The sequence below is a fragment of the Rhinichthys klamathensis genome, unplaced genomic scaffold, assembly GCF_029890125.1.
Source record: "Rhinichthys klamathensis goyatoka isolate OS25496 unplaced genomic scaffold, OSU_Roscu_1.1 h1tg000360l_1, whole genome shotgun sequence".
Lineage (NCBI taxonomy): Eukaryota > Metazoa > Chordata > Actinopteri > Cypriniformes > Leuciscidae > Rhinichthys > Rhinichthys klamathensis.
This window is the reverse complement of record NW_026606869.1, coordinates 42850-70050: the sequence shown is the minus strand read 5'-3', so window position 1 is coordinate 70050 and position 27201 is coordinate 42850. Positions and strand designations below refer to the sequence as shown.

The 27201-nt window shown below is 37.9% G+C and overlaps 1 protein-coding gene across 1 annotated transcript; it reads left to right on the top strand.

The window, feature by feature from the left end:
- Window positions 1–1581: 1581 nt before the first annotated feature.
- prkcha (protein kinase C, eta, a) lies at window positions 1582–21894 on the top strand. The gene is made up of 14 exons (XM_056233132.1): window positions 1582–2438; window positions 9553–9616; window positions 10346–10499; window positions 11038–11072; window positions 11167–11249; window positions 11526–11655; window positions 11772–11905; window positions 12212–12352; window positions 12749–12922; window positions 15929–16083; window positions 16878–17016; window positions 19247–19435; window positions 20912–21058; window positions 21142–21894. The coding sequence occupies exons 1-14, from the start codon at window positions 2088–2090 to the stop codon at window positions 21388–21390; spliced, it is 2145 nt and encodes a 714-aa protein (XP_056089107.1). The 5' UTR covers window positions 1582–2087; the 3' UTR covers window positions 21391–21894.
- The last annotated feature ends 5307 nt before the right edge of the window (window positions 21895–27201 follow it).

Below are 27201 nucleotides of genomic sequence, written 5' to 3'. Positions count from 1 at the left end.
CAGTCTCTACGATCAATTAAGGCTTACGATGCTTTTGAGAAACACAGCCCAGAACAGTTCTGCTCTTCACAATGGCCTGAGTTTAAACTCTCCCACACTGCGCTCTGGGTGAAAAGGGCAGTTCTTTAATGAAGACTCAGGAGGGGGCTAAACCATGAAGACCATTAAAGGTGATTTGGTGCTGAATACCTGTTTTAATACTGGTTCATTCCACACAAAACTCTAGAGAGAGAGATGCTGAGATGTAAGGGCATGACAGCTGGACCAACAAAGTCAGAGGACTTAACATATGGGTAACTATATATATGAAGCTGTCCATAAAGAAACCGATTTTTTTTTTGTGAAATACAGGTAGGCCTGATGGTTGACTACTTGAGTATGAGTGTCTCCTGCTGGATATTTCCGGTGCTACACCAGAATCACCAGAGTGGATCCACCAGACCTCAGCTTCCCATTGACCACTCCACAGACGGTCTTCTTCACTTCTCTGTTCTCAGACAGCGGACACTGGACAGAGCGGAGAGTGTTTGGAGTCTTCCTTTTGAATTTACACCAGCTGGAAAAGAGATTTATAGCCTACATAAAAGGATAGTTCACCCAAAAAGGAAAAATTTTGTCATCATTTAAGAATGTTGGTAACCAGACAGTAGACGGGTCCCCATTGACTTCCACAGTATTTTGTTTCCTATGGAAGTCAATGGGTGCCATCAACTGCCATGGTGATGCCATGGTGCGATTGGTCTCGTTACCAAAATTCTTCAAAATATCTTCTTTTGTGTTCAACAGAAGAAAAAAAAACTCATATGGGTTAGGAACAACTTGAGAGTGAGCAAGTAATGACAAAATATTTGGGTGAACTATCCCTTTAATAGACTTTATAGACCTGGGCCAACTTAAAAAGAGCCCACAAATACGCTCAACCCATTTTGTTTATGTAGTCAATTCTACTACATGCTGTAGCCTAATAATAAGCCTATAGCCTGTATAGCATTTAAGCCTTCACAACAAAGGTTTTCAAAATCATGCATGAGAAACATTCTGTAAATGCAGTCAAGTGTCTCCAGACATTTGACTTGTAAATACAAAGGCCTATTATATAACTTGTATACATTTAATACTATGATACTACAATATTCTGCTAGTATTAATTAATTTATTTGTTTACTGATTTAATTATTTATTCATAAAAATGGGATGATGTTCATGATGTTTCAAACTAGTATTTTGTGAGCCTAACTCCTGCCCTTGAGATCAAGTTAACCTTCCAATAAATATTTATTTATTGAATATACAATTGATTATATATTTATTCATTTGTTTATTTACAATATCTTCAAATGCCATTTGCAAATTAATAATGATTAATTTGGCTTTTTAATATAAAATAACGAATTTAATCCTTTTGACCGTTATTCCTTTAAGGAACCACTAGGTGCGCGCGTCCGTTAATCAACATAAATCTACACGAGAAAAACCTGCCGAAAGGTGGCGGATGTTTCCAGTTTCCACACGCTCACAATAAAAACAGGTGTGTTTTCCCTTTCAACATATTTCCACACATGCAGGTACTTCAAAGATGGTGCACTCGTGGCTTCGTTTAAATATAAATATCTGGAAAGTTTCTCTGCAACACCCTATCGCTCAGTTTGTCTGCTTAAAATAGACCCCGAGAAAGTTTATAAGTAAAGACCGCTCTTATCTCACACGCGTTTAAGTTCAAACTTCAGCAAATATGGACGGATTGTGATAGTGGCGAGTAGGCTACAACTTAACAAAGCCTCGCGTAACGGTTAAAACAGTTAACTTAGGTTTGAAGAGAGAGAACTAGAAAGAAACAGTTATTGTTATGATTGAATCCCCTGAGGGAGACGCGTAATCATGCGTAAACTCCTTCACTTCCCTATTCTGCCCACTTGCTTCAGTCCTTCCGCAAAGCAGGTGTTTCAAACAGCGTCTTGTTTCAGATGCAGAAGCTTTTAACTGGTGTGCGTTTGCGCATTTACACGTTCCCATTTAAGTGATACAATGTCCAACATTCACTAAGTCAGTTAGGCTTAGATTGGCTAGGCTCCAGTTCAGAGGACATCATGAAGTTTAACGGGTATCTGAAGTTGCGCATCGGCGAGGCAGTGGACCTGAAGCCCACGACCACCTCTATGCGACTCGCCGTGATGTTCAACAAGGCGAACCAGACCCTGGACCCGTACATTATCGTAAAAGTGGACGAGTATAAGATCGGACAGACGCATACCAAGCAAAAAACAAACATGCCCACTTATAACGAGGAGTTTTCCGTTAACGTCAACAACGGCAAGCAATTAGAGTTGGCCGTTTTTCATGACGCACCGATCGGATACGATGACTTCGTGGCCAACTGCACAATCCAGTTTGATGATCTGATGAAGACTACCAACAAAGAGGAGTCTTTTGAAGGATGGGTGAGGAATGTTTATCGTATGTCTCTCCTTTACCTGAGACATTTCTTTGCTTTAAATTGATAGAGATTTAATTTTCACATGCATGGTGTGGACATCTGACACTTTGAATGAATTAGTTCAAAAAGTTCAGAACTAACAGGGTGTTTGCTCTGATGGGACAGAGTGAGCATCTATGGATCTACCTGGTGGTATTGTGTTTGTAGAAAAGGGCATGTTGATAAGGCAAGAATGCAATTAATAATGCTAAAAATAAATATCTTCATATAGGCTATGTTTTGTTCTTTACTGATCTATAATTAGTTGCACACTAAAGACATAAGAAAAGCACAGTGTTGGATCATAAACTGTCAGTATACTACAATACAAAATGACTGGGGAGTGTTGTATTTTATTTCAACATCTGTAACTGTTTTTTTCTTTTCTTTCGTGCTATATGTTTCTAATTTTGATACAATATTCCCATATTTTCCTACTCTAAATGAAAGAAGTTTTAGAAATATATGAATAATTTAGTATCAGAATATGGGGTACAAACCAGGTCTTTTGGAACGCTATGTGAAAACATGTTCAAATGTAGGCATTAATTTATTGTGATAATCAAATTTACTTGTTCAATGTAAATATTATGCCATCCCCATCACCCTACCAATTTTCATTTAATTTTAAACATTTTGATTCAAAATGTAGGCTTATATACGTTTACACATTTGGCAGACCAAAATACTTTACGTTGCATTCAAGGTATAGTTAATCTTCGTTGTCAGTTCATGTATTCCCTGGGAATCAAAAACCCATGACTTTGGAATTATTAGCACCATGCTGTACTGTTTGAGATGTGCTGCTATGAAATGGTAAACAATTAGGAATTTTAATTCAAAACGGCAATTGAAGCATGAAATGGCAACTGAAACAAATATAGCAATACATAACATAAGCAACTTATGCCCACACTGTTTTATTTTTAAAGTAGCGTAGCTTGTTTTGGCAAAGGTAGCCTATACATTGTTTTTGTGCAATCTTTGTGTCTAGATTTGGACCACATTAGAAAGCGTTACCCTCTCTATCTGTGGCTATGATCTTTCTTTTTTGAAATGTTGCTTTTTTAAAATTAACTTTATTTTGTTACAAATGTTTTATGAGATGAAAAGCTTGTGTTATTATATATTAAATGACATGATAATCTGCTGATTTAGGTTGGTTCTTGTTATACCATAGTGATTTTACCACTGTAGGCCTAGCTCATTTCTATTTGGTTCAACGGATGGTGTTGCAGCACTCTCCACGGTTTCCCCTAAACCTCACACTGTTTGTTCTCTTGTATTGTGAGGTGTATCTTTGTTTTGTCGTGCTCTGTTGTATTGCAAAAGAACACCATGCAATACAACAGAGCACGACAAAACAAAGATACACACCGCAATATAATCACAAACATATCAATCAGCTCTGATCTGTTCTGTTCTGTTGTGTTGTTTCTTTGTTTAGTCTCTTTTGCTTTGTGCTGTTGTTTTTCCACTATGTGAACAGCAGAAGTGCAGAGGTTATGAGTGTTATCATCTTCCACCATCAAATGTGGCTTCACACTTACACACATGTCCGACAATGCATTGCAGTTCTAGACACAGATGTAGCGGTGCTGATGCATGATCAGTGGTTACAGTCAGTAAAATTTGGATTATCAGTCTCTCTGTAGGGTTGCAGCTAAGACCAGCTGAAACTTCTTGCTCTGTGGTTTTAGCATCTTCTATGGTCTAAACATCACAATTTCCATGTCTACACACCACCCTCAGAGCTAGTTCATGTTAGTGAGTGTGTTAACTCCACACTGCTGCAGGCCACTAAAACAGTAGTTGTAAAACACTTAGTGTCAGCATTTCAGTGACCAGATCAAACATGCACACACAACACAGCTTGCCTGCACTCAGCAGAGGTGAAAGTCTTCTTCTAACCTTATTAATCAACACAAGTACTGTTAGTTCTCTTTTCCCATAATCCACAGGAACATTATTTTTAGAATGACCGATCGTCTTGATTTTACGTGTCTTGACAAATTTTAACATTTGTTCATCTAGTGGACCGTAACATGGACATACACTTTGTTATTAGCATCAGGCTTATTTAAGGTTAAACTTTGTGTACATTTTAAATTATTAATTTATTTAAAGTGCTTGTTTAGAATTTATTTTATGTGATCTCAGTTAATATGAGGTCAAAAACCATTATGCATAAAATTGAATTGTTAAAGAAATGTTTAAAATAAAAACATCAAAAAACTATTGTCACTGCTTGAAATATCATGTAATCCAGTGGATCTCTCAACCTTTTGCCACCCCCACAATTTTTTCAATAAAATATTTTAGAGCTTGCCTTGGCATACTAGAAAAATAAATGTAACCAAATATTAAGAAATATCATGATTTTTAGTTGTTTTAGCTTAGCCTATATTTTATATTTGTTTTGTCTTACTTTAAATAATTGTAAGTCATCTTAAAGGCCCAGTTATACTAGCGTCACGGCGTTTTCATTCTTTGTTTACGTTCGACGTTCGAAATACGTGAGCAGCGATATACTGTTATCGAACATCTGACGGCGCACACACTGCTGAGAGCAATGTTTAGATGAATATGTAAATATGCGCTGCGCACTTTCCTCTCTCAATAACAACATAAACACACAACAAAATTGATAAAACCGCAAGCATTTTAATAAAGCATAAGAAAAGCATCTGATCATAGGATCTTGGATATGTTTGCACAAGCTCTATGGCACTCCAGTAGTCAAGTTTATATCACTTATAGATTATAGAATTTTCGATAGTTACAATTATTACGGTGGCCGAGAGAGCTCAACGCGCTGCAACTGAAGAAAACACATGCAAATAGAAAAAAACACATGCAAATAAAATAAAACGCATGCAAATAGAAAAAAACACATGCAAATAAAATAAAACGCATGCAAATAGAAAAAAACGCGTGCAAATAAAAAAAACACCCGCAAATTAAGAAAACATCTTCATCAGTTTCACAACACACGTGTGCTCCAAATACTCACAACACCACCAAATACAGAAACGCGCTGCAAATAACACAGACCACAACGGAAATGTTTCCAGGGGAACCAAATAAGTGACGAACCCGGCTGGGACGTGCTGGCATAGATATCCATAAATCTATGCGTGCTGGTGCTTACAGCTTAAAATTATACTTTATTTATTTATTTATTTATTTGTGCAAAACATACAGAGATTGTAATACTTTTGACATACTTTTTTTGTAAACTAAAAATAAAAATGTATTTGCATCCGTTATGTTAACAGCATTATATTTCTGTCGTAAGACCAGCTGATGGACACCGTGCTGCGTTGTCATGGGAATATCCCAGGTGAAAATAATGAGGAAATTACGTTGTATTTCGTTGCTCCCTTCATCAAGTGCGCTCCACACGGCTGCCTAACAGCACACTAGACCCCTGCTCACTCCACAGTCCCACTTTAAGGGCTCTGCAATCTGCCCTTCGAAGGGAGTAGGGCATAGGGAAGCTCACGAGCAATAAGCACGTCCCAGCCGGGTTCGTCACTTATTTGGTTCCCCTGGAAACATTTCCGTTGTGGTCTGTGTTATTTGCAAGGGGGTAATCCATCCGCCGGAAACTGAAGCTTCGCTTGGGAGCCGCCATTGTAGCTGACTATCACCTGCTGTTAGCATTCCATTGACTCCCATTCATTTTGGCGTCACTTTGACAGTGAATAACTTTACATCTGAGGTGTCCAAAGACTCCATTTGTCCATTATTTATGTCTTAAGAAACAGGACAATGGATAAAAGGCTCCATTACTTTGTATCTTACGTTATGGCCCCATAGAAGCTGTTTTTGTAAAAATAGGCTAACGATTGCGTCATAACCACGGGACTCTCTGTCGCACAGTAGAGAAATTACCGTATAGACAGAAGGAGAAGCTCATAGGCAATCTTTTACTGTCTATGAGGCAATCGGGTGGACATGGAGGCATAAAGTCAAGGGAGAAGCCCATAGATAGAGAGTTCATAAAAGCAACGGGACAAAATATTTCAACAACAGATTTGTTTTCGATTTAGATTCAGATTTGTCTCGGCACAGATACTAGAAGGTCAGAACGGTTGCTCACGTCACATCAACGTCATCAAGCTCAGTTTGAGCCTGCGCAGTACGCTTGGCTATCAGGAAGTGAGTGCTTCTAATGGGCTTCAACTTTCTCCGTTGAAATCTATGGGGTCGCTGTGTCCATTTCTTTTACTGTCTATGGTTATTTGCAGCGCGTTTTCTGTATTTGGTTGTGAACTTTTGTAGCGCGTTTCTGTATTTGGAGCACACGTGTGTTGTGAAACTTTAAATTTGCAGGTGTTTTTTTTTCTATTTGCACGCGTGTTTTTCTATTTGCATGCGTTTTTTTCTATTTGCACGCGTTTTTTTCTATCTGCATGTGTTTGCTTCAGTTGCAGCGCGTTGAGCTGTCTCGGCCACCGTAAATTATAATTAATAATACAATTATAGATAGCTAGTTGTAGTAGCATACAACTTCATTTTCTACTATTACGCAGCTCTACAATGTGTTCATGTTTTCACTCACGAACATCTGACTTCGACCAACTGAACAGGCCAAATGAACCAGAAAAGATTTCCACGTGAAAGAAGGCGGAGCCTCCGCGCACACCTACCTACCTATCACGTAATCGCCACAGATCATTGGTAGTACGAAGGTGTTCAGCAGCCAGAGCGAACTGCAAGCTGTTTCGAAATCCAAAAACTAACTCTGTTAGTCTGTTCAAAAACAAACTTTGTTTTGGCCTTCGTTCTTAGATTTCACTTGAAGTACATCGGGGCCTTGAGGCCCCCTTGGAAGTGTATTGAGGCCCTCTGGTTGAGAACCACTGACGTAAGGCAATATGCAACTAAAATACAAATTTCAATCAAGATTCAAAATTTTTTTTATGTTTAAAATAAGTCAGGAAATGTTAGCATGAGCGTTTCAAAACAGAACAATTCCGGGGGAAAATGGGAGAGGGGTGGGGTGTTGGGATTGCAGTTTACAGTAATGAAAGTGTATGCTACCATTCAAAAGTTTGACATCAGTACGATTTTATTAAAAGAAATTAATACTTTTATTCAGCCAGGATTCATTAAATTGCTCAGAAGTTCCAGTAAAGACTTTCACATTGTTAGAAAATATTTCTATTTAAAATAAACGCTGTTCTTTTGAACATTCTATTCATGAAAGAATCCTGAAAAAATTGTGGTTTCCTGAAAACTATTAAGCTGTTTTCAACATTGATCATAATAAGAAATGTTTCTGAAGCACCAAATCAGGCTGTTTTTACAGTATATCTGATCAAATAAATGCAGCCTTGGTGAGTATAAGAGACTCCTACCGACCCCAAACCTTTGAACTTTAGTGTGTGAGCATTGAACTTCGTGTGGAACACAATAGATAGTCATCCTCAGACACACGGCCTCTGCAGCTGCAGATCACATAACCACTATTTAATGATACTCCACTTTCAATCTGTCTGGGCTATGGGATTTTTAAAAAAAAATTATACCGCCAATGTTAAGTCTCATATTCCAGTGTGTATTTGTGTTTGTGTAAAGCCTCAGGCTTTTGGGACAAATGGTATGTAGTGAAACCTGCAGTTCAAAACACTACACACAAGTAAGTGTACTGTATGAGTGTGTGTGTTAGCTTATATGGGAACTGCCTTTAGGAATCCAGCAGTTTCTGTTATGCAATTTTATCAGTCAGTGAAACTAGCATTAAAAAAAATTGTATAAAATGGAAGTTGTGTAGTTTAGAGAGTCTCTCCTTCCACACAGTCCGTATGAATTTGTCTGCTTTCAGTTCTGACCAAATGAAAGGAAGTATGTGTGTGTGGTAGGGAAAAACATATTCAATTGAACTCAAATGAAAGTTGCTAAAGCAAAAAATTGTTTTAAAAAAAGTACAGCAAAATAAATGTGAAAGAGAGACAGAGAAGAAAGTGTTTAGCAGAGCTTTTTATGGCTACCTGTATGCATCACAATATTCTTTCAATTTGTTTTTATTTCAGCTGTTTTGCCTAAATAACAGCAGATTTATATTTAGACCACCACCCCTTCAACCACACAGTCTTCCTAAGACGTCAGCGAACCTGATGTAATAGGTAAAGAGCTTTTCTGATTGGCTAAAAACTCAGAATGGCTCAATAGTTAAAAATTCATGATGTTTTCATAATTTAATCAGTTTAAATTTTATATGGAATAAGATTGTTCTGTGAGATTTTACAGAGAATTTACTTTATAAAATATTTTATATTACTTATTTTATCTGGAAATGTACAATAAAATAGTTTATGCTGACAGGTGCAAAAAAAAAAAAGTTTTACATATTGACATAGATCTTATATAAATAAGTAGTTTTGTCTGCAACATTTCTTTTACCAATGACTCAAATAAAAACACACACAAGCACATTGGGTTTAGGTCTGTATCACACGCAGGTCTCCACATGCCCACAAAATTGGTTTTCTACAGACTAGAGTTTACCACAGGCCCATGAACGCCCCCCTTACGTCTCGCTGTCTCTTTCCATTTCGGGGGTTGTCTTTCCGTTGATCTCTTTACTCTTTCTTTGCTCTACAGTAAACTGAAGTCCAGCTCTAATTTTTCACTTCTGCCTGACATCATTTACATTTTCGGTGGGGTAAAAAAAGTGCAACACTGTATATCAGTGTGTGTTCTTGGGAGTTCTTGTAAAATATTACAATCTTAAAAGGTCATAAAGTAATTGGATTTACTATAGTCATTGAATATAATTTTTTAATAAATATTCTTTGTCAAGAAATTACTCTTACAGTCACAAATAACTGTAAAACTCTAAATGTATTGGTCAGATAGCCTTTTTAAAGAATCTACGTAAATTATAAGTTTAACATTTTTGTCTCTGCTATACCTTCACTTGTGTTATTTCTAATTTTGATCACTTTACCATTATACATTTTTTTATATATATTTAATGTAAATAGTTTGTGTAACATTAACTTATTTAGCATTCAACATCTAAAGTTATATTTAATGTAATTACATTAATTTCTGTTTTTGTGTTGCAGGTTGACCTTGAACCTGAGGGTAAGGTCTACATTCTGGTTACTCTCACAGGCTCATTTATAGAAGGTAAGTCCCTCCTCTCTCATTTGCATAGCGCTTCCTTTCTGTCTCTGTCTCCGTCTCTCTTTCTTTTAAATTACTTTATGCAGAAGTAGAACTTTTACAGAGTGTCATTTAAAAACATCGATTCGACAGTCATTCTGGCTTTGTTTGGACGGGAAGATAGAGGCGTACTGAGAACACACAGGGTCGGTTTCATTGCCTCTGATGGAGTAAAATGAAAATATAAAAATCTTATTGATGAAATGCACTGTCTAGGCCATGATAATGGGAACGCACACTCACACACACACTTCACTAAAGGAAGGAATCTTACTTTCCTCCCCTTGCTGTTGAGATATCGGTTCACTAACTGTTAAACTGCTTCCAGACTTGTCAACACATGTTAGTGGTGCTCTAAGACACACAAAGCCAACTTCAGTCACAGTTATTTTAAATCGACATCTGTCAGAGCGTCTTATGCATGAAGTGTACGCTATGTGTGAATCGCACACACTGTGCAGGAGGGTGTAAAGCTGGCTTCCTTTTAAAGGCCTGTGGTTAGGCCTTCAGAGAAGAGACTAGATCTAATAATACCAGTGAACTGGGGGCCCTTAATTGTCGTTCTTCCCCCTCACATATTCAAAAGAATGTCACATGGCATTATAGGAAATGTCTACAGTACGTGTTCTAAAAAGATCATGCATCATGATTCATGAAGTAATAAAAAAGTTTTTTCTGTATCTCTGTGTTTAGATGACACTGAAGGAAATGCACGTACCTATAAGGAATTTAATCGAAAACGGCAGCAGGCAGTTCGAAGGAAAATTCACCAAGTTAACGGGCACAAGTTCATGTCGACCTTCCTAAAGCAACCAACATTCTGCTTCCACTGCAAAGAATTTATATGGTAGTGCACCTAACACGTTCATGCACATCTTTTATTTTTTTTTACAAATTTTTTTTTACCTTTTTTTTTTTTTTAAATGAACACTTTTTTTGTGAGTTTTAAAATTGTAAGATATTATTTTAATAGCAGCATTATTTAAATGAGAAATTGTGCATTTTTGATGGAGTTTCTGCGCTGACTTTAGTGGGAAAATCTGTGGAATTCTGCAGGATGATTTTAAACGCTAAGAATGCATTCCCCTGAGAATGCTACACTTACTTTTCATAATCAAATTAGCTAAAATATTTAATAAACAAACACACTGGGTGACAAAGACATCCTGCAGGTGTATATTCCTACAAATTAGTTATTTGTATGGCTTTTCTATACAAACAAAGTTTTTTATTATAATAAGAAATGTACTTAATTAAAACTTCAGAATTTAAATGGGGTTTATTATGTTAAAAAAGTGTTTTACAGGGAAGTTTGTGTACAAATGCTTAATGTGAGTGACTGCAGAAACTTTTCACAAACGTTGTGTGTTTTCTTTGTGTTCCAGGGGTGTTTTTGGAAAACAGGGATACCAATGTCAAGGTGAGTAGACACTCTGTTTCTATATTAATTAATATTATCTGTGTTTAAATGGATTGTAATGGATGTTATAATCAGCCGTGTGTTTGTGTGTTAGTTTGCACCTGTGTGGTACACAAGCGATGCCATCAGTTTGTGGTTACGGTTTGTCCACGCATGAAGAAACCTGCCAAGGAACAGGTAACGCGCAACCCTAACCCTAAAATACTTATGTAGTCCTTTTGTGTGTGTGTGTATTTTCTCAAGATGATTTGATCTGGTTTTGCTTTTTATCAGTGGACATTTAAAAAATTATATATATATTTTGGCCGCAGAATTACAGAGAAACACAGAAAATGTTGAAAAAAAATTACTACTGGTTGTGTCCTGATAAACAGTTGCCATTTCTCCACTTGCTAGTCAGGAGAAGAATTGCTGAAATGTATTATGTTATGCATTTGTTCCTTTTCATTACAGCCTACAAATCAGGGTTTCAGTATAAACATTCCCCATAAGTTCAACATCCACAATTATAAGGTTCCTACCTTCTGTGACCACTGTGGCTCTTTGCTGTGGGGCCTCGTACGGCAAGGATTGCACTGCAAAAGTACTTATTTCTTTTTTTTTTTGTCACCGCCCCTTGTTCCTCAGAAATCCATCCATCAGTCTTATTCATACTGTTTTGTGATGCTCATCTAGTATGTTGTGTTTTTACGTCTGCAGTTTGTAAAATGAACGTCCATATCCGCTGTAAGGGAAATGTTGCGCCAAATTGTGGAGTCAACAATGTAGAACTGGCCAATAAACTGGCAGAAATGGGCCTTCAGCCAGGAGGAATGACCAAACGCAACTCCATGGTACGTTAAATACACACATGTGCACACAATGTTTTAGAAAGTGAAATATGTGATCTGTCTGTGTGAATCTCTCTATTTAAGTTTATTGTGCTTTATTGACATCACACATACTGTAACTGCATTTCACATGGCTGCATGCAGTGAAAATAGGGTTAAAACTTTAAGGAAGTAAGCAAAGAAATTAAGGGAAGTAGCATAAGACCATCAACAGAATAATAGTTAAAGATACAATTCCTAGCACTGAACAAGTAATAATCTAATGAAGACTATTAGAAATAAAAAATCACTTGCTCTCTCTTTTCTCAGGCTCTCGCAGGTATGGACACTCAGTTCCGGACGTTGAGTGTGAGAGGAGATCGAGGGGAATCTAAAAAAGAGCAGAGTTGGAAACTGGGAATCTCAAACTTCACGCTTCTGCAGGTGTTGGGAAAAGGCAGCTTTGGCAAGGTCTGTGCTCAAGTTCATGTAGCACAACGTTTGCAGAATATTTGTTACACAAAGTATTCACACTATTCCAGTGTGATTGTGTGTTCTTGTAACAAATGATTCCAATGTGATTCTTTTTTTAATAATATAGGCCAGTATTATTCAAATAATATATATTTTTTTAATTTCTTAGTTTTTCCAGTTTACAGAAAAAAATGATATGCTCTGAAAAAACATTAGATCATTGCAGTGCTAATTACTTCTAAACAGTGTAATATGCCTCAGTGGGCTGTGCTGTTTCATATTAAAATATTTGTTTTTTTGTGCCAAAAATTCAGAGTGAATATGCCCTTACAAATTAAAGGAAGATAACCCACATGCTTTTAAGTCATGCTGTTTATGCGGTGTGTTAAATAGGTGATGCTGGTCCGGTTGAACGATTCAGATCAAGTGTTTGCAGTGAAGGTCTTGAAGAAAGACATCATACTGCAGGATGATGATGTGGAGTGCACTATGACAGAAAAACGAGTGTTATCCCTCGCTTCCACTCATCCTTACCTCACTCAGCTCTTCTGCTGCTTCCAGACACCGGTGAGAGAAAACACACACACACACACACACACACACACACACACACACGTATATGTATGTATACATACTGTATTATGTTCTTTGAATAAGAGCATGCAGTTTTTCACATCATCGGTAGGTGGCAGTAGAGGATTAAGCACGGGTCAATAAGGACATCAATTTGTTTTGATCTGGGTTACATTCTACATTGCATTTGTGTATTTGCTGTCTCATTTTCAGACCCTCTTGAAATATTATACACACGGTTTCATTTGGTTACATTACATTTACTTACTCTACCTTAAGTGTACACAAGGTTTTAACAAATACACACACACACACACACACACACACACACTGATTGCAAAAGGATTTAAGGACAAACTTCATGTTCATTCCAGCAGAACAGATCTGACATGATGACCTCTCAGGATTTATTACTGCAGTTCACGTGAACATGGATGTCCAGGATCATCCTCAAGGTCTTGCTGATGTGTGTACAGTGTAATTGTAATGAGTAAAGGAATTTATGAACCGGTTTTTCTATGCTCCTTCACAGCCCTGACACATACAATCAATCTAATAAACCTCCACACGTGAGCGACATATAAAGCACACTCATGACCCTCTGGGCTCAGGTTAAATGAGATAGCAATGCAATGTGGCTGTGAAAATCGATGATCTCTGAGGGTCTGCGGTGTGTGGGACTCTTTCAGTGTTTGTGTGCGTCTGTGTTGTGTTTGATCATTAGTGGATGTGCCATGTTTTGCTAGTCCAAATCTGGTCCACTTTACATATTCCCTTACACAGGAAGTAAACGTCTGACTGATGAAAAGCCAACCACAGTCAGTTAAAGGGTTAGTTCACCCTAAAATTTAAATTCTGTCATTAATTACTCACCCTCATGTCGTTCTAAACCCGTAAGACATCTTCGGAACACAAATGAAGATCTTTTTAATGAAATCTGAGAGCTTTCTGTCCCTCCATTGACAGTCTACGCAACTACCACTTTCAAGTCCCAGAAAGTTAGTAAAGACATCATTAAAGTAATCCATGTGACTCCAGTGGTTTAACCATCATTTTATGAAGCGACGCAAGTGCTTTGTTTGCGCCAAAAAACAACACCACAATTTACCACTTTATTTACAAGATATTAATCTCCGACGCGCAATCACGCTACGTCTGCTCTCACATCAACACGACAACAAGCATGCGTCGTGGTGCTGTCGTGCACATTTTTGGGTGAATTAACCCTTTAAGGTTTTTTGTGTGATTTAGGGGAGGATATATTTGAAAAGCACTGGTCTCTGAACAATTGTACAGAAACACAGAAGAAATTTGTCCAAAAGGTGTAAATACCCATCTACCTTTTAATATTGCACTTGACATAGAAATCTTAACACTTTTATTGAATAAAAAAATGACAAATTCAGCTAAATTGTCTAAATAATTTATTTTATCCATCTATAAATTACAGGAACGTCTGTCTGTCTGTCTGTTAATCGAATATCTCTCGAACCGTTAGTCCGATGATGGATTTCAAATTTGACGGGTGTCTTGCTACGGGCACGAGTATGTGCACTTGTGCAGTGCCGAGTTTGACTTTGTTTGGATTAGAAATGCAAAAGATATCGGTAAAAGAAGCACACATTGAAGTTGTGGTTTAAAAATGGTGGTTTAAAAATAAACATTCTGTCAGCTAAACATCTAATCTAATCTAAACTCCTGCTATGTACACAGATACCCAAATACATCTCACCTAATATCACCATTATAAATTGTTTTGCAACCATGTAGTTCAATTTTCCATATTTATTGTATGTCATTATGTCAGTATCAGTATTTGCTTTCTACCAGCAAATAAAAATGTCACTGAACTTTTGCTGTGTAATTGTAACAATAAGCACTCAAACACACCAAACCAACAATTACTAAAAACATGCACAAAAACGGATTTTGAACGGGCATATCTGTTATTTGAACCGTTAGTCCGATGGATTTCAACTTGACAGCTGTGCGTAGCGATTTCACGGTGTAGCTGCTACAGCCAAGGTCTGTACCAGCCAAGGTCTGCTTATTCATTTGTAGATGTTAACTGAATCTGTAAGTCAGCTACACTGTTTAATTATGAATATTATATTTTATTCTGGTGCGCTTAACGTTATCGTTTTCTCAGAGTTTAGGCTCCTGTGTAATAGTAGCCTAGGCTATTCAGCAACTCAAACATACCAAACCAACAATTGCTAAAAACAGATTTTGCACGGGCATTGCAATAGTAATATATAATTATAATATGAATTAAAAACATTTTTATTTAAAGTTCCTTTTCTTTAAAAAGGGTTTAGCATGCTACATGAAACAATTAAAAATGTGAGATGTATTCTGCAAAAATTAAATAACAATCCAGAAATGTTTTTTGGTAAAAAATGACCCTTTTCATAATTTTACATTTTCTTCTATAACAAACAAAATGAGTATTTCTTAACATTTTGGATTATGTATCATCATCATCCTTATTCTGTACATGTTAAAGTCATATCTAAATATGGTCAGTTTCGCAGTAAAACTTGTCACATCTTACCCTACTGATTATTTCTCAAACTGAAAAGGATTGCTTTTCGCAAGTGCTTTCCAGTTTTGTGTGCAACATGCATCATATGGTCAGTAAACGGACTGTGGGTGGTCCCTGGGTTTGCGGTCTGAGTTTGATATATAGGCCGTGGTGAACTCAAGCGTGCTGTCAATTCAAACTTATGATGCTTTTCATTTTAGATCACCTTCCAACCCTCATAATCCCAACAATCCTGTGTTTCCTGCAGTGTTCTTTGCTGAACAACAGTATTTATGTTTCTGCTTCATCTTGCTCTCCCATGAATCTTCTAATGGCTCTGACATGCTCGGTTAACCGTCTGGTTGCTTTAAAAACTGAACTAAGAAGCTGGATTTCCTGATGTTGTAGGTGGTAATCTAGTGTTTATTGTTGTTTTATAGCTGAATCTTAATCTTAACTTCTTAATCCTTTCACAGGACCGTCTGTTTTTTGTAATGGAGTTTGTGAATGGAGGAGATCTGATGTTTCATATTCAGAAATCCAGAAAGTTTGAGGAGAACAGAGCCCGATTCTACACAGCGGAGATCACGTCTGCTCTCATTTTCCTTCACAGCAAGGGGATTATATACAGGTTAGACGCACACAAATGCACTCAAAGCAGAAATTAAAAGGATATTTCATCCAAATTGACAATTCTGACATCATTTACTCACCGCCATGACGTTCCAAACACTTTCTTCAGTGGAACACAAAAGGTAAAGTTTAGTTGAATGTTCAAGCCTCTCTTTTCCAAACTACCGCTGTCCCTGATCGACATTAATTCATTCTTTTGTGTTCTATGGAAGAAAGAAAGACAAATGGTTTTTTGGAACAGCATGAGGGTAAGCAAATGATGACACAAATTTTGTTTCTCGGTTGAACTATCCTGTTCTGTGAATTCTCTGAAATTCCACTTCCTTTTTAAATTCCACTTCTGTGTCTTCTGAGGTTCGTTATCACTATGAGACTAATTTTTACCTTGGCGTTTCCATTATTACAAACCTTTATCCATATGGACCTTTAAAGATGTAGTGCTTTACTGCTTTGGCTGGGAAACAGCACCGGCACTGAAGCAGAGAGCAAAATATGAGTTGGCTTACAAAGCAAATGGCAAAATATCAGTGCTCGTGCAGTTACTGTGGACTGAATATGAATTTATGATAAAGTATAAACATTATTTTGAATGCATGCGTATGTGAGAGGTAAATAACTATTTTGACGTGGAGTGCCATTTGTAATTTATCTTTAAGAAGGAAGTGATTTACCAAGTGATTTTCATGCAGTGGTTTACCAAGTAAACAAAAATATTAACATATAACATTTCTCTCTCTCTGCCATAATGGTCTGAATCTGGGCATATTGTTATGTGTTTGTGTATTATTTCAGGGATCTGAAGTTGGATAATGTTCTGCTGGATAAGGATGGTCATTGTAAGCTGGCTGATTTTGGCATGTGTAAGGAGGGAATGTTTGAGGGTGTTGTCACGGGTACCTTCTGTGGAACTCCAGATTACATTGCTCCAGAGGTGATTCAAACACTCCAAGACATTCTATCTAGAAATCAATGGCTGTCTAAAATACACACACAATTATGCATCACAGAATTCTAGCATAATCAGAAGTGTGTCGGAATGACTTTAAGAATCAGATGCAAAGTCAGAGATTCTGCTCAGAGCTGTGTACATTCATTTCTTTGGCAACACACATAAGGCAAATATGGATCCTTTTTTGGCTTTGATGTTATTAAAGGGTTAGTTCACCCAAAAATGAAAATTCTGTCAGTAATTACTCACCCTCATGTTGTTCCAACCCCGTAATACTTTCGTTCATCTTCGGAATGAAATCTGAGAGTTGGCTAACTCCTTCATAAGGCAGGAACACACCAAGCCGACGAACTAGCGTTGATGAAAGCCGACTGTGTTGTCACCTCGCGTCGGGGTAAAAACCTGTACTTGAACACACCGAGAGAACTACTGCCGACTGTTATAGCTAGCTATAACTGTTATAGCTAGCTAGCTAGAATGCGTGTTCTGCGCCTGCGTGTGAATGAGACAACTGTCTATTTCTGCAGATATATTCGACATTCAAAAAGAGAAACCGACGCTGCAGATAACGTTACACAAACCATAAACAAAGCAGTGTGTGCTTACCGTTTTGAATATCAATCCTGTTAAACACTTTCTTTATTCCACTCCACTCATGTTAATATTTAAATATTTGCCAAGGAACACTCATGTAGGATGAATCTGTACCGTTTTGACTTCTTTGCTCTCTGTTTTGCTGTTATTCTCGTGCACTGACTCGTTCACTAAGCTGAATAGCCAATCAGAGTTCTCTCTCTCACCGACGGCCCGACGCCGATTCAACATGTCGAATCGGCTGTTACAAAGCCGACGAGGACCAATTTCAGCCGACAGGGCGGAACACACTGAGAAAACTTAGTCGGCCGACGCACAAAAACTGCCCGACGCCCGACCGTTGGCTTGGTGTGTTCCTGCCTATAGGCTGCAAGGTCATTTTATCTGCCAGCTCAGAAAAATTTGTAAAGACATCGTTAAAATAGTCCAAGTTACTACAGTGGCTCAACCTTAAGTTTATCAAGCGACTAGAATACTTTTTGTGCGCAAAACCCCCCAAAAATAACGTCTTTATTCAACTATTAATTTTCTTCTGTGTGGGCCTCTGACGTGAGTTCACGAGAGCGTCACGACGCACGCGTGAGAACTGAGAAGATGACGCTCACGATCATTTGATGGGAAAGTGTGAAAGGTAAGCCATTCATTTTGCGGCATTGGTAAGGCACTTTTACGTTTTCTCGTTGGTTTCTCACGATTCGGACATCCAGGAATTGCACACTTTAGAACCATTTTAAACACTACATTGAGACCCATCTGCGTCATCTTCTCAGTTCTCGCGCATGCGTCGTTGCGCTCTCATGAACTGCTTCAAGGTTTGACGTGCTGTACGTTCAGAGATGCTCTTCTGCAGACCTCGATTGTAAAGGCCCTTGCACACTGAGTCCGAAATTTTCACACGTTAAAAAATAAATACGACCTCACGTTATGTCAATCACGCTTGCACTCTGCCTCCGAAACTTTCGTCCGTCATAAAAAAAATCGGATCGGGTTCGATTTTCTGCGTTTTTCGCATCCGTAGCAAGCAGTTTGAATGGTGTTTTGACAATTCAGAGCCACCGAATCATGAATACGAAAAAACGCATACGAAAATTTCGGACTCAGTGTGCAAGGGCCTTAACTGGTGGTTATTTGAGTTACTGTTGCCTTTCTATCAGCTCAAACCAGTCTGGCCATTCTCCTCTGACCTCTGGCATCAACAAGTATCGCCCACAGAACTTCCGCTCACTGTATATTTTCTCTTTTCAGACCATTCTCTGTAAATGTTAGAGATGGTTGTGCATGAAAATCCCCATAAATCAGCAGTTTATGAAATACCCAGACCAGCCCGTCTGGAAACAACAATCATGGCATGTTCAAAGTCACTTAAATCACCTTCCCTATTCTGATGTTCATTCATGTCTACTTGCCTACATGCATTGAGTTGTATAATATAATATAGTATAAATAAAATATATAATTCAGAGGTATTGTAGATATAAACTGTATGCTTCTAATTGGTGTCTATCTTTTTGGCGAAAAGATGTACATAAATGTGTGATAAGGTGTGTGTGAGAAAGAGAGTGAAAGAGATGGTAGGATGTCGTAAATGTATTAAATGTGATTTTCATATGGCCTATAGATCCTTCAGGAGATGCTGTATGGGCCGTCAGTTGATTGGTGGGCTCTCGGTGTGCTTCTGTATGAGATGCTATCTGGACATGCCCCCTTTGAGGCAGAGAATGAGGATGACCTTTTTGAGTCCATCCTGACCGAAGAGATCATCTACGCGTCCTGGCTCGGCACAAATGCTGTGGACATACTGAAAGGGGTGAGCTGCTCAGTGTTCGCTTAAGAGTCCTGGAGTCATACAGACATGAATTGCCTTGAACGGAGCAGTGTATGCTTAAATGTCCTGATTGGTGGGAGGCATATGGTGTGAATTAAACTGTCAGTTCATGCAACAATGAACATCAGTAAACAGTAAATACCTCCCATCTGATGTCTCTCTGATCCTCATGCTCTTTCCCTCTTACATAACTATATTTAGCCTCGATCCACAATCCACTGCTCTCACATGACTAGCTAAAAATAAAGACTCTTCACATCAAATATACACAGGCACACAACCCCCCTTCTCTCACTCTATAGTGTTTGCTCTCACTGTGAAGCATAGTACCGGTAGTATTGCTGGGGATGATTTTTTGAATTATTGAAGGACCAATAAATTCCCAGTTGAATCTGAAAATTCTACAGCTGAATGTCACGATATTTGACTGGAATGAAAAATACTGAAAACATGGGTCATTCAACATGACATTGACTTACAAGAGTCAAAGAATAGATCAATAGAGTGGCTAAAAAGCGTTCTATTTCTGGAATGGCAGACCTCAGTCCTGTTGCACTGCTGTGCTGTTATCTGATGTAGACGGCCCAGAAAAACACATGAACCATTGTAAGAAACAATGGACAACATATCATATAGGTTATATATATATATATTTATTTATATTATACTTTATTTGAATCAGTATCGACCTGATTTTGGGTATTAAATTATGCATGCTAATTTTCCCTTTATTTTACATTGAGATTTCCTTTGCTATCATCTAACGCTCATCAAAAGTTAATCTTAAAAACCCTAATAACTTAGTAATGCTGTTAAATGTAATCTTTAGTAAATCAAAATGAAGCATTTTTTAATGCGCATAATGCCTAAATTCACATTTTAGTTTTTTATTCATTTAGACAAAATAGTATAGAATTTTAATATCGAATTTAAATTATTATATATATTTTTTCTATGGTGTTTTGTGAAATCTCTGTAAAACTGGATGATCCCTCTGAACAACGTTGTTTAGAGTCGATGACGTATGGTACCCAGCTGCGCTTCCTAATGGGTGTCAGATTTACCCGAAGTGTGTGTGTGTGTTTTTTAGACGACCATAGAAGTAGGTCCGGAGTTGATTTGATTTGATTTAATCTGATTTGGTTATATTTGATAGCACACATTGATACTCTCGACACAACCTCCCACAAGTGATTGTGTGTTGTTATATACACGTTCTTTTAGGAGTTGAGTCTGATATTGATACTGTAGGTTTAATCTTACTTTGGAGATTTGATAGGATTAAACAACATTCAATAGCTTTGGGCACTTTCTTCTTTTTTACTAGTGATTTTGTTTTTTGAAACCTAAACTGAAATATACAGTATCTGGTGTGTATTGGCTTTCACATTTAAAGTACATGCATGTTTTACAGACATATGCATGATGACACATTTATTTTGGTTTTATTTTGCTCAGTTTCTGACAAAGAATCCATCCCGCCGTCTGGGTTGTGTGGCTGCAGAGGGTGGAGAGACTGCTGTAACCAGTCACCCATTTTTTACTGCCATTGACTGGGACAAACTGAACCGGCGAGAGCTTGACCCTCCTTTCAAGCCCAGAATTGTGAGTGAAAAATTTATAATTATAATATACTGTAAAGTAAATGCAGATTTATAATTTTAGATTTTAAAATCTAAAATCCCCAGAAAACCGCAGAAGATGTGAATAATTTTGATCCAGATTTCACTCAAGAGGATCCTACTCTTACGCCCATTGATGATGACATCATCCCATCCATCAATCAGGATGAGTTCCGTGACTTCTCCTTTACCGCTCCTGGACTCTTGAATGTGGTTTCGGAGATGCAAAGGAGAGCTGAAGAAACGTGTGATGTCATAAAGAAGGAACGGAATGCAGGAGAATTCTCTGATGTGATAGAACCAAATGAATTTTGACATTGGAAACTTGCAAGAGCAGTCTAAAAGAACATTTGGATACCAGTTTATTGAAACTTGGCCTATGCTTTAGCACAACAGTTTAATTGTCTTTGTGTCAGTCAGACGCATAGTGAGTGATACGCAAAGATCTCCATGAGATGCTCTATAACCAGAAGACACCGGTTTACACCAATCCGAACATGAACTGGTCCGTATCTAATAGTGCTCATATCTATTCTAAATGTTTAGGAAATTTGATTTGACCCCCTCTGCACTTACTGTCTCTAACACCATCTGCCATGCACTAATTCAGTCAGAATTGTTCTATTGTCAAGACACCAGACTCAAAAGTTTTGTAAAATATTTTCATACATTTCATTGTTCATCTATGCCGTTTGTTGTTTTGTCTATTAGTTTGTTTGTTTGCTATTACGGTTAAGGTCAGAATTTCACCCATGATTCACTCCAGCATCTGTAGATGTATTTTATTGTTGATAAAGGTTACAGTATTGAGTTCTCTTAGACCTTTTGTCTGTGACTCCATCAGAAGGCATCTCCTTTCTGTTGTTCTGAGGGGTTAAAGGTGAACACACTCGGGTGAAACGTTGACCATTTTCAATTTTTTATATTGAGGCCAGTGGCACTTCCTCATCATTCTTTAATGTTGTTTATTTGGATCTTCTCAGTCCGAACAGAGCAAAATATCTATTGGCGTTTGCTTTCATGTCTCAGCATATTTGCCACTGATTTCCCATTATTACTTTTTGTGCAGTAGTTTCAGTTGTGAAAACAATCTGTAAGAAAGCGCAAAAAAAAACGTTGTAATCACCATCAAATACATTCAGATAGTATTCTTTAAAAAAAAAAAAAAAAAAGTAAACAAGACCGTAATTTATTTTTAATTTTTCAGATACACTCTCGTGGCATTTTGTTACTAATTGAATTCTACTTGCGCCCCACTGATGGTTAGATGTAGAGGTGGACCTTCATGCTTGCTTTTTTTCTTCTTTGAACGTTTCCATATGAATCACACAGTATAAATTTGTACAAAATCGCCACCACAACAGTAAAGTCCCAAAGTCCCCAATAGTAAATTGATGCCTCGTTCTATTTATGACGTAAGCTACACGCTTGCACTACCTCTGACATGAAGGACAAATTGATTTTCAACGGTTGCATTGACAGCAGTGTAGGCACAATATCAGCCTGGGAGACCACTAGACCAGCTAAGACCAAGAAACCAGCTTAGGCTGGTTTAAGCAGGTTTTTTTCATGAGGGAAATGCCACAGCTTGCGTTAAATCAAACAAGAAAGAGTATTAAGGTTGGTTGCTTGCAAGATCGAGTCAAGCTACGAGGAAAACATTTACCTAATGAGACTAGTAATGAGTATATTGAGTATTCCCTGAAGATTTTCTATTTTCCACTACCTCAGTAAAAACCACCATGACAGTATAAGACAGAAAGGTTGATTCTGCCATATCATGCTTACACCATTTTGCTAGCGGTGGCGAATGGAGCCAAATAAAGATTAACAACAGATCTCTGATCTTGAGTGAGAAAAACATTGGAGATGTCATGGGAGATCCCATTAAGCAACTTGCCCTTACAAGTCTGGCCCAGCCCCAATTACACTAGAGGAGGGTTTCCTGGAGAATCAACGTCAGCAGCCCACTTTCCTGTGGGAGACTACAACCCTGAAAACCAAGAAGCAGAAGCACAGCGCTGACTTATGTGCGTTGAGTCAATTATTACAGTCATTGGCAATGTGGGGGTAGGCACACACAGGGAAATCCTTATATGGTCAAGGACACTCTATTGTGGTGCTTGAATGACTCCTCTTATAACGGCCTACACACAGGAGTTTCCTGATCCTTCAATGGAATTACCACAATTATTCTTTGTATCTTGCTTAATATCAATCTTTTTTACATCTTTCATCATCTCTCCATCTTTTGCCAAACACATCTCTAGTACTGTGGCCCTTTGTGTAGACCCATTCATTGTGAATGCTGGTGATTGGTTCTCTTCCCAGTAAAGCTGCAGGTCTGTATGGACCATTCATGCTGTAAGATTGTTTGTTTCCTGCATGATTTGCTTTTTTCCCATCAGTGCACTATGAAATGCAATTTCTGTAATACTGTCTCCGGTTTTGAATGGCTCTTGCTTGACTGCCCATGCTGACCGCCTTATTTTGTACATTACATTTTTTTCTAATGACAAATATGGTACATTTTAGGGTTTCTATAGGTTGTATTTCTTAATAATGGAACCAAACTTTTATAACAATAAGAAATGTCTCTTGTGCACCAAATCAGCATATTGATTTATGAAGGATCATGTGACACTGAAGACTAGTAATGGCTGCTGAAAATTAAGCTTCTTCATCACAGGAAAAAATAAATGTCAAAATGTATTAAAACAAATATTTTAAATTGCATTCATATTTCACAATATTACAATTTTACTCTATTGGTGATTAAAAGCAGCTTAAAAAACTTTTCAAAACCATTAAAAAAAATCTTACATACCCCTAACATTAATTTGAGATATTTCGCAGGCTTTATTTATTTTATGTATTCAGCTTTATTTTTTCCTGATTTTATATATAATATAATAAATTAATAAATATATATATATATACACTCACCGGCCACTTTATTAGGTACCCCATGCTAGTAACGGGTTGGACCCCCTTTTGCCTTCAGAACTGCCTCAATTCTTCGTGGCATAGATTCAACAAGGTGCTGGAAGCATTCCTCAGGGAGTTTGGTCCATATTGACATGATGGCATCACACAGTTGCCGCAGATTTGTCGGCTGCACATCCATGATGCGAATCTCCCGTTCCACCACATCCCAAAGATGCTCTATTGGGTTGAGATCTGGTGACTGTGGAGTCCATTTTAGTACAGTGAACTCATTGTCATGTTCAAGAAACCAATTTGAAATGATTAGAGCTTTGTGACATGGTGGAAGTAGCCATCAGAGGATGGGTACATGGTGGCCATAAAGGGATGGACATGGTCAGAAACAATGCTCAGGTAGGCCGTGGCATTTAAACGATGCCCAATTGGCACTAAGGGGCCTAAAGTGTGCCAGGAAAACATCCCCCACACCATTACACCACCACCACCAGCCTGCACAGTGGTAACAAGGCATGATGGTTCCATGTTCTCATTCTGTTTACGCCAAATTCTGACTCTAACATCTGAATGTCTCAACAGAAATCGAGACTCATCAGACCAGGCAACATTTTTCCAGTCTTCAACTGTTCAATTTTGGTGAGCTCTTGCAAATTGTAGCCTCTTTTTCCTATTTGTAGTGGAGATGAGTGGTACCCGGTGGAGTCTTCTGCTGTTGTAGCCCATCCGCCTCAAGGTTGTGCGTGTTGTGGCTTCACAAATGCTTTGCTGCATACCTCGGTTGTAACGAGTGGTTATTTCAGTCACTGTTGCCCTTCTATCAGCTCGAACCAGTCTGGCCATTCTCCTCTGACCTCTGGCATCAACAAGGCATTTCCGCCCACAGAACTGCCGCTCACTGGATGTTTTTTCTTTTTCGGACCATTCTCTGTAAACCCTAGAGATGGTTGTGCGTGAAAATCCCAGTAGATTAGCAGTTTCTGAAATACTCAGACCAGCCCTTCTGGCACCAACAATCATGCCACGTTCAAAGTCACTCAAATCACCTTTCTTTCCCATACTGATGCTCGGTTTGAACTGCAGGAGATTGTCTTGACCATGTCTACATGCCTAAATGCACTGAGTTGCCGCCATGTGATTGGCTGCTTAGAAATTAAGTGTTAACGAGCAGTTGGACAGGTGTACCTAATAAAGTGGCTGGTGAGTGTATATATATTGGACACAGCATATACAATGAACCTTATATATGGCATATATATATATATATATATATATATATATATATATATATATATATATATATATATATATATAAATTCTTGGCATATAACAGGCTATAAACATGCATGCAACGCGTTGGTTTAGAATGCAAATCAATATAGACAAATCGATCAAGCTGATCACTGTATGGCCCTGATTTAATTGTCAGTTTGTGTATTGGCGACAGACTGCTGTCCTCCCCACTTGCATCTAAACTCATTCCAGTTGTTATAAAATTAGCTTTCTGTAATGCGTCTCTTAAAGGCCTTGGTGACAGATCAGTTTCCAGCTGTTCCCAGGTCCAGTGGGCCATAATTACGTTTTATTGATTTTTCTTCTGCTTGTACGTATCCATTTTATTGAATGCATAAAATCCATTTCAGTCGTAGCACCACTTCAGCTCCAAAACCTCGTCATGAACCAATTTTGTTTATTCTATTGATTTCTTTCTTGATAAATGAAGGGTGTAACGATTAGGTCAGGAGTCCCTGTGGATAAAAAAAGACATCAAGACATCTTCAGATGTGTCAAAGCTGCACTCATTGTGCTTTAAGAGGCAATTGTGTGCAAACAGTAGATCTTTTATGTTTCTCTCTATTACCTGAAGCTTGACAGGGCAATAATATGTGTGCTTTTTTATAGCTTGATGTTCATTGTAGCTACTACATCAACGAAGTGCAACGCAAAAGATCTTTGCATGTTTCTCTGATCCCTCCCTTCAAAGTCCCTTGCGTCCATTCAGCCGCTGCTGAGGGATGGAGAGATCATCTCTGAAGAGGAGGATGAAGGAGATTACTGCAGATTAGAGTTGGCACGTGTCCATCTGCTTTCCTCATTCATATACACATCACAGTTATTTACAGCAATACAGCTGAGGCAATGCTAATATATTCAAAATGCAATTTTGCAGAGACCCTTTCATCCAAATTCAATGTATAATAGACCTGGCAGGAACAGTCCCTGAGCCGGAAACTATACTGGAGCAAATGTTTCCCTCAAAGACACAGTGAAGATGGAGCATGGCCATGAACTATTTTATCCCTGTTGTTTGCTCTCGCTTCAATATCCCCTGAATTCAAATAGTAAACTCGCTCCAAACCTGAAGTTCCTTGAATTTCGTGCACGATCTGTAATTGTGATTTTCAAAACATTACAGTGAGAAAGGTCAACACACTCTCACTGGATTTTTATAACTATTTTACATTTTAGTGAATTAGTTAATTCCATATCATCTCATTTGTATACATTTTCATACAATCTTTTCATGCCCCACTGATGTATAAGTTTAGGGGGGGGGGGACCTTTTTTTCTAAAAATGGTAGGCTATGTTTCCATACGAACCAACATACGTTTACTCATTAGATCAGTTTGGAAAGGTATAATATATCCTTTAAATATTCTGAAGAGACAGTGTTTTAAAAAAGAACAGTGTTTAAAAAAATTGCAGATGTTTAAATAGTCAAGTCTAAATGATTGCTATAGAGGAAATCAGAGTCCACACAAGTGTTAAGGCCTGTTTCAAAGAAATGTTCTGAGGTTTTTTTCCAGTGGAAAAGGATGAGACACAAGGGTATATGCTGGTCTGCACGTCTCGTCGTAGTCACAGGGCTGGAATCTAGGGAAAAAACATCCTTCCAGAATTTTCAGGGGCTGGAAAATGTTGGTTGACATGCCTCTTTCAATATGGGAAAAGAAAGGGACCTTTAGTTAATGCATGTCATTAATACAATTATGAAAGGATAGTCAGTTACAATATTGCAAAAACTGTTCCATTGCAAAAAAAATAAAGTGTCAACGAAAGTGCTAGTTACTCAAGTCATCAGTCTTTTAGATGCCCCCCCCCCCCCCCCCCCCCCAAATATGATCATCCTCAAAATTTGAAAGGCATCTTTATAGTTTCTTGTACAAAGACCCAATTTATATTAT

Excerpts from the sequence above, each read along its gene's own strand:
- prkcha (XM_056233132.1), top strand. The coding sequence starts at position 2,088 with ATGAAGTTTAACGGGTATCTGAAGTTGCGCATCGGCGAGGCAGTGGAC. Across the intron at positions 10,500-11,037 it reads CACTGCAAAGAATTTATATG|GGGTGTTTTTGGAAAACAGG; the intron begins GTAGTGCACCTA and ends TTTGTGTTCCAG. Across the intron at positions 21,059-21,141 it reads CTCCTTTCAAGCCCAGAATT|AAAACCGCAGAAGATGTGAA; the intron begins GTGAGTGAAAAA and ends TAAAATCCCCAG.